A 12116-nucleotide genomic window follows, 5' to 3' on the forward strand; every position below is an offset into this window, starting at 1 on the left:
AAATTTTTTTCTAATTATTAATTAATTCAAAAATTTTATTGAGGTATTTTTAAAACTAATTATACTTTGAGTTTATAAGTGAATTCTCAGATTTTTCCGATTTAGCTTTAACAGTTTAATATTTTTTATTCGTCGTCATTTTTGATGTTTTTGAAACTTATTGAACTAAGAATACTTGATTCTTCATTTTGGAACTTAGTTTTTTTCCTTATTATGGAACTTCAAAATTGAAGTACGTAACCTCTTTTATTACGTCATCATCACACCCACACGCAACTGTCTACTCTAAATAATGCTATATAGAATGAGATAGCAAAACAAACGTGTGTAGTTATTTAAATTCTTATTCAAAAGTATTAGTTAATTTTTTTTTTTTTTTTGAACTAACAATTTCTGTCCTTTTTTAGACATTTTAAAGTGCTATTTAAAACTGCTGCATATCACATGAGAGCATTAAATATATCATATGTACAATTTTAAAGTATAATAAAAGGGAATTCGGATCTTTGGAAACAGATATTAAATAGTCTGATGATCGAATGATGGGGTAAAAAAAAAACTTTTTTACCTTTTAAACAAAAAAATTGCTTATTTATAAATAATTTATTAATACTCAAATTGCTTGAAAGATGATATGTTCCCTACTAATGACAACGAAGTTTTTTGTTTTATTCAGTCATTTATTTATATTTATTATGTCCGACAATGTAAAAATTAAAAAAATGCATTTTGGGCTTCTGAGGGCCCCAGCTCCGAATAAAACTTTATAAAAAGAGGGGGGAAGTAGGATCTGGGGGCCCTAGTCATCTTGGGGCCCCAAGCTACAGCTTATTTAGCTTATACGTAAATCCGGCCCTGTATATATATATACATCCTTCTTGTCAAAAAAGAGATTTGTCGGAAAAATATAAAGATTTGTGAAATGTTTTTTTTTTATCACATAATGCATAATTTTAAAATAAATTAACTCAAATGTTCTTGAATGAAAGAGAAAAAAAAAAAGAGATAAATATTTTTTGAGCAACATAAATGCAGATTAAATATTTTAATTAAAGAAAACGTATGGGGTCTAAAATGGTATAAAATGAGAACAAACGCATTATAGCTCATCATTCATGTGGGATTTATTATTTATTAGTGTATTTTTTACTTCAAGACATTTATAATAAGCGAATTATAAACTTTTCATTGTTCTTCTGATTTTTTTTTTGTAGATTGTGGCTATTTTTTTAAAATCTAAGTTTGCTAAACTTTAGAATCGTAATCTGCCAAGAGTTTTTTTTTTTTTTACTAAAATTTTTTTTTTGCATCCTATTATATCTGCTTTTATTAATTAGAATAGCCTAAGCCCATTCTTCAAAATACTAAGACTGCATGCTATGCTAGTGCATGAAGATGTGAACATTTTTTCTTTTGGGTACTGTTCACATATGAATCGTTGACTGAATGTTAACAATAACAAGCTTTCTAAAACCGGAATAAATTAATAAAACTTCTGATGTATTCCTCTGCTTCTGTCATGCTTATGAGGTGATGTGTGAACGGGCTTAATATTCTAGGAGCTTTTATAAATGTGACTTATGTTTAAATTTGCGTGTAATTTTACCATTCATAAGAGTTTCCTGTAATTTATAAATTTTAACAGGTTGTGAGTCAAAAATGATATTAAGAAAATTAATATTACAACATAAATAAAGGTAAGGTTTGTCATGTTTTGAGTTTTTTTTCTTATTTCGCTATATTTGTGTAAAATATCAGTTATTTTTCGGGTTGCATCTTACAGGAAAAAGCATGTCTGCGGAGTCTTACAAATTCTTGTTGTTTGTTTCGTTGAAGTTTAAAAAACGCGGTATATTGCCAACACTACAAGTATAATAATATTTGATGGCACCTTTTTTTCAAGTTTAGGCATAAAAACCAATCGGAAGTAGTGACCCGGAAGTCTTACGATGCATTTCAACCCCTAAAGCCACCTGGGCTTAGCTTTACATGGTCAACTATCCATGGAATAACATCATTGCTACAGTTTATGGATGAAAAACAGCTTTCCATTACAGGATACACCTGGCCTGCTTTTAAGGATGGTTGAATTGCAAAGCTAAGTACAGATGGTTAAAATTCGTTGTAAAACTTCTGGGCTATTACTTGCCTGATTGATTTTTATGCCTATACTTGAAAATGGGCACCATCAAATATTATACTTGTAGTGTTTACAATATAGCGCATTTTTTAAATTTTAACGAAACAGACAACAAATGAATTCCGAAGACTTCGCAAGCATCCTATGATGCAACCCAAAAAATATCAAACGGTGATATTTTACGCAAATATAGCCAAATAAGAAATAAAACTCAAAACGTGACAAACCTTACATTTTATTTATGTTGTAATATTAATTTTCTTAATATTATTTTAGGCTCACAACTAGTTAGAATATACAAATTACAGAAAACTCTTATGAATGGCAAAATTATGCATACATTTAAACGCAAATCACAATAATAAAACTTAGAATATTAATCATGCAGATCATCTCATAAGCATAATATTAGTGAAGGAATACACTGGAAGTTTTTAAAAAAATTTCCGGTTTTAAGAAGCTTCTTATTGTTTACATTCAGTAAACCATCCATCGACAAGTTGCGTAACAAAACAATTTCAGTCTTGGCTGGGTCAATCGGCTAATTATGTTGTAATTGGTAACTGAATTAACAAATATTTAATATTCTTTGTTCCTTAGCAACTCAACCTCTTCAAGTTCTATGAACAATGCTAGTCTGAATTATGTTATAGTCTAAAGTTAGCTGATTTAAAAGCATAAAAAAGTTTTTATAGAGTAAAACTAAAATGAAGAAAGCTGTATAATAGTTAATGTAACATGATCTGTATGACAGAGTAATAAAAAAAAATAATTTAAATTTGAAAGTGAGTAGTTAAAATTATAATAATTAAAGTCACAGAAAATAAAACATTCATTTCACACATTTATTAAAAAATCACTTGACTACATAAATATGAAAAAGAGAAGGGGAAAAAATTAGCTATTAAATAAGTTAACCTATAGCAATCACACTTTTAACAATGATAAACAAGCAAAAGCTCTAAAAAATTTAAAAGACAAAACAACCTTATTTGACTCTTTCCACATAATGGCTAACAATCATAAAATAAATAGATTACTTTAACCATAAATATTTTAAAATTCAATATCTTGTTGCAATGGTGACTAAGAATCACCTTTCATGATGTGCAAATTGTTAACATCATAAATGACAAGGTATACATGTAGTAATACATACATATAAATGACAAGGTATATGTTTAATATTCATGCATTCATAAAAGATTGACACATGAAACTTAAAAGTCAATACATAGTTATACAAAAAAAAACTAAGTTGACTACTTGTGGGATACATTTAGACAAGTGATTCATTTCTAACGAAGCAACTGAAATATTTTTGCAATTGGGGTATTAGATTTATTTTTATTATTTAGATTTAGATTAATTTATTATTATTTAGATTTATATTTATTTTCAGACACAAAAATTAAATACTAAACCAAACTTAAATTTAAAAAAAAAAAAACAACATACAATCTAACATGTTCAAGTAAACAAAATTAATCAGTTTCATAAATAACGTCCAATGTCAAAACAAAAAGAATTAAAAAAAATAAAAGATATATCACTATTTAAACAATTACAACTTTTGAATATCATACTTAAAGATGTCTGAAAAAGTAATATTTATTTTTTAACAAAAAAAAAAAAAAAATTTATGATTTTTTAAAAATCTTCCACAACTTCTTTTACAAATCATTATAATAGGCGGCTGCTGTTATTTATTATGCTGCGTCAAATGTAATTCTAACAATAACAGAAATACAGTTATCTTACATTTTGAGATAAATATTTTTGACAGCAGTATTTTTCAAATAAATATTAAAACAAAATTATAATGATTTTTGTCTTAAAAACAATTTTGAATACTGATATTATTTTAAAATAATTCAGTAAATAAATTAATGAGACAACAATAAGTTCAATAGGTACTCATATATTTGTTGAATTTATTTATTTTTACAGAATGTTTAGTAATTTCTTTAGAGGAAATATTAGTCTTTTAAGTATCTTAAACCTTAGATTAAGTCCTTTTCTTTCATTTTTGCAAATAATTCCCTGAATTATATTAGTTTCATGCAATAGCCTGCTCAAATGTTACCCAGATATAAGTATTTAACAGGATATAAAACAGAAATAAGTATTTTTTTAAGGATAGAAAGTTTATAGAAAGATAGTATATAGAAATAACTCCCTTTGCCTTAAAGTCTAAGGTCGTCTGTCTCTCTTGTGTTATTTCAATTAAACATGATCAGTATACTGCAGATAAAGTATTATTAAATCTTCACTTGTTTTTCTGGCATTTTTATACATGCATGATGTATTTCAAGAGTATTTTTTTTAGTTGATCAGACACTGTTTCATTTTTTAAGCAGATAGAATACTGTTTTCCTTTCCCCTAGGTCAAGTTAGGAACAACTTTTTCAATATTAAGTGATAAGTAAATTATAGACATTTTATAAATCTATTTTAAATTATATCTGTAGATAAAAACCTGTTAGAATATTGAGAAAGGTCTGAAATGATTTATTGCTATTTTTCGGTTAGTCAGGCACAGGTGAAAAGTCGTCGAAAAATGTAGACCTCCGCCAACTTTCTTTCTATTTTTTTTTAAACAAAGAACAAAGTGGTCGTTCAGTTCACAAAGAAATAAAAGTTGAATTTCCTGTTACCGGGAAAACCAAAAAGTACCAATTTATTTAATACTCTATTTCACAGGAAAGAATTTTATGAACTTAATTTAAAGATAATTCTTATTTATTTAAGGTAAACAAATGTCAGCAAACAAATNATTGAGAAAGGTCTGAAAATAGATTAAAATGATTTATTGCTATTTTTCGGTTAGTCAGGCACAAGTGAAAAGTCGTCGAAAAATGTAGACCTCCGCCAACTTTCTTTCTATTTTTCTTAAACAAAGAACAAACTGGTCGTTCACAAAGAAAAAAATAGTTGAATTTCCTGTTATCGGGAAAACCAAAAAGTACCAATTTATTTAATACTCTATTTCACAGGAAAGAATTTTAAGAACTTAATTTAAAGATAATTCTTCTTTATTTAAGGTAAACAAATGTCAGCAAACAAATATGTCAACAAATCAGCAATTAAAATGCATTTACACTGACACATCTCCAAAAGATGAACACAAGAAATGAGTACAGTTTCACATACATAAGTGTTTAGAAGATATTAATACTTTTAAAGCAGCAGAAAGACAATGACATTGGCAAAATCAAAATATGTACTATGATATTACAAAATGATAATCAACTAGGATACTTTATACAAGTCAAACCAAAAATCATCAACTCTAGAGGAGAAAAACACTTGAGATATAAAAAAGTAAACATGCTTTAGCACAGGGCATACAAAAAAAATAAGTACAAGTGTGATAAATTCACTTATTAACAGCTTGCAACAGAGACACATTTAAACACTAAAGTTTGATAACAGAAAAAAACAAGCAACTATTAGTAGAATATTTCTTGATATGTGCTATTAAACTGATTAACACTGCTAGAATCCCGGCATAAAAAAATAAAACAACTAAAACAATACAGAAAATTTTTCTAAAATTGTGAGGCTTTGCTACTTGACTAAGTACAAGCAATAAATCTATGTATTTTTAATAGAAAATGATGTACCACACGAACAATTTATATCAGCCTTCGGATTGTCTACGATTCTAAAAGCTGATCTGATGAGTTCCTCGTGATATTCAATAGTTGCACCTTTGATGAAGTCTAATGAGATGTTATCAACTACAACTTTAGCTCCGTTTTTTTCGATGCAAATGTCATCGTCATTTGTTTTTGTATCTAGATCAAAACGATACTGGAACCCAGAACACCCACCACCATCTATAATAATCCGCAGAAATGCATCTTTTGGGGCTATTTTCTTCAGTCTGTCAACACATGATTGAGAAATGTTCAAAGCGGCTCTTTGAGAATCAGTGACGAAGGTTGCGTATCGAGTATTTGATACAAAGGGCGAATACTTTCTACAGAAAAAACTTGGTCTAATTGAAGAAGTATCACATATTTTGCAAATGAAACGAATAAACATAACGGGACTCCCGAAATACTATGCAAAACGAGTCTATGCAATTTTATAATAAACAAATCTTCTCCCTCATATTCCGTAAATAATAATAAGTTGAGTTGTAGTACCGGTAGTTAATTTAATATATGAAATGAGAAACCTTTTATTAATAAAATTTCAATGGATTATGAATCTTAAAAAACGTAAGTTATTGAATAAAACTTATTTTTTTCCAAAAATTTAAATTAAAAAAAATATAAAAATATTAAGCAGCATAACAACAACTTATTACACGTTTTTGTTTCATTTTTCTGTCGTCTGTCCTTTTATTTATTTTTTATTCAAATGAATTAGCCAGCTAATCAAACGAAGTAGTCAATTTGATTTTGAGCTGTGTTTTAATTCAGTTTGTAAAAGTAAGCAGCTGTTGCTTAATTCAAAGAAAATTTACGTCAGCACAAAGCGAAGTTGCAGTACAACGAGGCATCATGGCGGAAGAGAAACCTTGCAAGACGGATATCGCTGCAGTTTTTAAACGTTTACGCAACATAACTTCCAATAAGGTATTTTAAAAAGTGTTAAATATTATTCCTTTAATAGATATTTTAAATACTATATACTTTATTTCCTCATTATTTATTCAGTAAACTCTTTTTCGTCATCTGTTTTTGTCAATGTTTTGTTTACATTTGTTTGATATATGATTTTATTATTTATTGCTTAATATGTCATAATTTAGTGTAGTTGCAATTAAGTGTTTCCTCATTCGTTATTTATTAACAACTTTTTGAATTTGTTTTCATTTTCTATGAAATTATAACATTGATTATAAAACTTTTATTTTGACGTTAGGTTTGTTTTGATTGTGGAGCAAAGAATCCAACATGGGCCAGTGTAACTTATGGCGTCTTCATTTGTATGGACTGCTCTGCCGTCCATCGTTCTCTCGGAGTTCACTTATCGTTTGTAAGATCTACACAACTGGACACCAATTGGACTTGGTTACAGCTACGTGCTATGCAAGTTGGAGGAAATAGTAATGCTGTAAGTGACATTTTTTATTATTGTTTGTTCTGTTGTAATTTTAACAGCTTTATTGTAATAAAAACAATTAATTTAAATTTTTCTAAGAAAACAATTTGTTTTTATTTGCTTTTCTTAGCATTTTCAGACAATTAATTCACTATTTTTGACTACTTTAAAAAAATAGCTTAATTTTTCTTTTTTCATCAGCTATTTATCAGTGTAGCTTATTTTATCTATTTCCTGTGAATTGTTGGTTTTTTCCCAGGATATTTTTTTTTATGAATGATTGAGAGAAACTAATTTATTCATAAAAGAGATTTGACCTGTCATGAGTTGTCAAATTGACCAGGGGTGTGTTTAGTATTCTAGAGGCCCACTATGAAACATTGAGGTATTTTATCGTGGTTAATAAAAATAATCGTTATTTTAATTAATTTATATTTCTTAAGCAAAGTATATATTAAGTATTCAACCACGGTGGCTCAGGGGATAGAGCATTCGCCTCCCAATGAGGTTAACCAAGTTCTTATTTTTACTGTAACTTGTTGATATGATTTCTGCCCCCATCTTTCAACGGCCTATGTGCTGATGTTAAATATCCTCAGTGGTAGACTGACTATAGGTAAAGATCCCTTTGCCGTCGTCTAAGCTTTCATGGCTTTCTCCTTCATGCATCACAAATGAAGGTTAGTTGCATCAAATGACCTTTATGAAGGCTAGTTTTTCCTTATTCTTGATCAGGAGTTCCTTTGACTTCTGGGTTAGGTTCAAAGTTATAATGCTATGGAGTTGAACTTAGACAGTCATAAGTTCAGAATTGGATCAGCAGTTCAACACGGGTTATAAAATAAAATATTGGACATTTAAATTTTATCTTCGTTTCAATTAATTTTTTTTTGCATTTTAACAATTAAAGTTCTGACAGAATATTTGAAAAATTCTAAATATTGTTCAACAATAATACTACAGATATAATTCCTAATAACTTAGTAATAATAAGGTTAATATTATGGTTTAAGTATTTCAAACTAATTAATAAATCAAAATAACAATTAATACTAATTTAATTTTTGTTTTCAAGTAGATTTCCTTACTACATCTTTAATAAGTTTTGAAATTATTTGCATTGAAATAAATGTGTAAAAAATTTAATGGATATAATTAAAATTTATATTTATTGATAATAAATGAGCAAATTATTTTTCTATACTACAATGAGCACATTAAATTTATGAAAATGATGTGAAATGAATCATGAAAAATTAAAATTTAAAAGTTTCATTCTTATTTACATTAAGGTTGTTTTTCATAGGTTTCATCATTATATGAAATGCTTTTTTTCCAAATTAAATACTATTTTTATAACTGCTTTTTTTTGCAACTGTTACTCATAACTGTGAGGCCAAATTTAGCCTGTGAGGTCAAGTTATTATGAAAATAGCAAAAAACGTCAATTTGGAGAAAAGCCACAGTTTTGTAAAAACAAAAAGCATTTGTAGTTTAATTTTTTTTTAATGTTTAAAAACTTACTCCAATGCTGTATTACCTGTGCTCATAAAAATTTATAAAAACTGAGAATAAGGCAGTGATTTTAATAATTTTCATCTAGGTGGAAAAATGTTGCCAATTTGGCGATTTTTAAAAATGTTTAATAACTTTAAAATATTTAAGTTATTTGTCTGTTTTAAGTCTGGATATTTCTTCGCATTAAGATTATATGTGTAGTTAAAAATCAGCTCATTGCTTTAAGTGTAAAGCACTTAAACTATGGCTTTTTAATTTCCTTGGCAACAGTGCTACAAAAAACTCTTGAACTCTTCTTAAAGCTCTGGTAGGAAGAAAAAAAAAAGAATAATTTGTTTACTTCTTTATTAATTTATTCCTCAATTCTATGAATAAAGCATTTATTATCAATGAAATTAGTTAACAATGGTTTATTATCACAGTTTTTAGGTAGTGCAATACTGTAATAACAACAATTTCTACATAAATATATATAATTTAAAAAAAAATCATGTGATTTAAATCAACAATTTTTTTAATTAAATACTTTCAAATCATACCAACTCTGCTCTTTATTTTTCTTGAAATTTTTTGCAGCATTTCTTAAGGATTGTTCTTCACGCTCATATAGTTGAAATTTTAAATACAATTAATATCTATGTAATCTCTGCCTCCTTTTTAATATTCTTATATTTTCTTTACTGAGTGTTGTAATAGTTAAAAAAAAATATTTTTTTCCACATCAAAGAATTAGGAATATTGAGTGCATCATTCTCTTTATCATTTTCTTTATTAGAACCACCACACCCCTTCTAATATTTATTCTTATGGTTAAAAGTGCAAAATGTATTGTAATGATTTATTGTAGCCAGGGCAAGAAATTTCAACTCTAAAGGTACTACCCAGTCTAAATTGTATACTTGTCCCTGTTATTTACAGAAAATAAGAACAATTTTTACTGACGTAGTTAAAAATAACTTTCTGGTAGCGAAACCATAAAATATTGTAAAAGTTGAAAAATGTAGAATGCCACAATATGTTATTATCTGGTGCATAATTGAGAGATTTGTTTAATCACTATCTAACTTCTGTGAGTCACTGTTAGTGAAGCAAACCTAAACTTGAACTCTGCCCTCTTTGATAACACAACATCCACTTGTTCATTAACAAGTTTGGACTTATTTTCAGAAATTTCTTTATCATCTATGTCATGTCAGATTCAAGAATTTTTTTCTGTACGAAGTCACCCCAATTTGTCAAATACGCAGTGTGTTCTCCCTAAGCATTTTCTGAAGGGCAACTCACCTTGCTTTGAACCCAATAAATGCACCCTCTTTGCCCTTTTGTAAAAATAAGTCGCCATCTTTAAATAACACTGCTTTTTTTTATTCAGATTCTGTTTTGAAAAAATAATAATCACTGTTTAAATAAGAATTACACATTGGTGAAGTTATCTGTTTTTATAGGTGTAATCCTAGAAGCAGAAAGTGCCTAAAACTGCGACGTACGTCGCAGAACAAACGAAGTCCTGCAGAACAATTTGTATCTTGAAATCTTGAATAAGTGACAGCGTATTCCTGCGATAATAATTTATTAATAATTCATCGTCATTAACAAAATTTTTCACCTCAAAAGTGATTGAAAAAGTAACAAATCAAGAATGTTTGCCTTGGTTTAAAAATAATGTACAGTATCTGTGTATGATCCTGTATTTTAATAAATGAAAATATAGTATTTTAATGTAAAGCTAACTTTTTTTCGCTGTGAAATCCTTGCAGAACATTTGTATATATTAATAAGTCCTGTTGCAGAACATTTGAAAATATTCTGCTTCTGGGGGTGTAATTTCTATTACTGTTACAAATGTTTACTTTGTTAGGATTGTACTTAACAGGTTAAAATTTCATATGTATCTTTTTCGGGCAGGGGGGGGGATATTAATAAATTTTTTAAGTGACTTTAAATTTTAAGAATTTTATATTAAAAAGAAAATATGTACCTTCAAATGTTTGTTTTCGCACAATTTTCTGTTTAAATTATAGAAAAAAATGACTGAAAAATATTATGTAGTAGCAAAAAATTTTTTATTTTTCATTATTCTTCGTCTTGCGTGCAAAAAAAATTTGTAATTTTTAGCTGATGAGCAATCCTCAACATCAGGTATGGGAATACTTCCTGACTCTCAGATAATTTTTCCTGAATTTCTGTTATCCCGCTTTTTGAACCTGTCTAACCTGCCATTCGAGAACATAAAATTAGTCTTATAAAATCGCTTAGCAAACTCATCGACATTTGTCCAGATACTGGAAGATTGCGGCTTCTTCGAATGGTGAACCACTTTAGCAATGCTTCTTCAATATCCTTGTGATCTGCTTTTCTTAACTTTTTTCTGCCTTCTAAATTTTTTTCTTCACCGGAAATTATTGTCTTTCTTTCCATATGTTACAAACTGCAAATTTGAATAGTTTATATTCCCTTTAAATATCAACTTGATTGCGTCCATTTTCAATTTTTCTGACTATGCCCATTTTATCATCAATGGAGAACGTTTTATGTTTACTGGTCTCCATAGTTAAATTTGAGACACTTTTTTGCAGACATTTTTTTCACTGAACTGAGAGCAAAAAGGAGTTGAAATGAGGGCCTTATCGACACATATTAGTGTCCAACCCTTTGACCAATAACGAATAATTACTCATTCCCTCTGACAGAAAAGGCATATTGATCCTACTGACACCTTACAGGTGTATCATCTGCCTGAGTTGGAAACATCTGCTTGGTTTGTTTAGGGATTGGAAAGTGAGATAAAAGAAGCAAATAAGAAAAAATGCTTATTGCTACATTCCCCTCTATAGATGGTTTTAAAAATTGGTATATGTATTTTATTTATTTTGTAGTAGAAATTTCAAAATTATTACAAAAAAAATGAAGAAAAAAATCAGTCGAAGACAGAAAAAAGTTCATTATATCCAACTTCCTGACCTTTTTGGTTGCTACATTCCCCTCTGTAGATGGTTTTAAAAATTGGTATACCGTATATTCCGCCGCATAACGCGCCCCGGCGTATAACGCGCACCCGTAATTTCTAATACTTTTTTTTAAATTTTAAGATATACTCTTCGTATAACGAAAAAGGAAATTTGGATTGTACATTTGCAATATCTCGTCTTTCAAGATCGTAAATAAAAAGTTTCTTTCCCTATCTTTTGCAAAAATAAAAGAATTGAATTTGACATGTACGTGAGGGTACAGTTGAAAGAGTAATAATGTGATTCTGAGATAATGAACTATTTATGTAATAGCGAAAATCAATAAAGTACATTGGTAAAGGAATGTTATTTCTTTAAAAGAAAAGTATTTTTCTATATTTAAATTTTTTTAATCTATAATTTTTTATATTCGGCGTATACCGCGCACCCGT

At 28.3% G+C, this 12116-nt stretch overlaps 1 protein-coding gene across 2 annotated transcripts in view; it reads left to right on the forward strand.

Moving 5' to 3' along the window:
• The first annotated feature begins 2463 nt into the window (after window positions 1–2463).
• The window catches only part of LOC107457275 (ADP-ribosylation factor GTPase activating protein 3), a 30571-nt gene continuing 20918 nt past the window's right edge, over window positions 2464–12116 (forward strand). Inside the window, exons 1-3 of one of the 2 annotated variants that reach the window (XM_071180711.1) lie at window positions 2464–4639; window positions 4927–6729; window positions 7019–7210. In XM_071180711.1, coding sequence (XP_071036812.1) covers window positions 6655–6729; window positions 7019–7210 — 267 coding nt within the window. In that variant the 5' untranslated portion in view covers window positions 2464–4639; window positions 4927–6654. Of the gene's footprint in view, window positions 4640–4926; window positions 6730–7018; window positions 7211–12116 lie in introns of those variants that run through there. The other variant, XM_016075407.3, reaches the window with a different exon arrangement.

Source organism: Parasteatoda tepidariorum, chromosome 5 (genome assembly GCF_043381705.1).
Source record: "Parasteatoda tepidariorum isolate YZ-2023 chromosome 5, CAS_Ptep_4.0, whole genome shotgun sequence".
Lineage (NCBI taxonomy): Eukaryota > Metazoa > Arthropoda > Arachnida > Araneae > Theridiidae > Parasteatoda > Parasteatoda tepidariorum.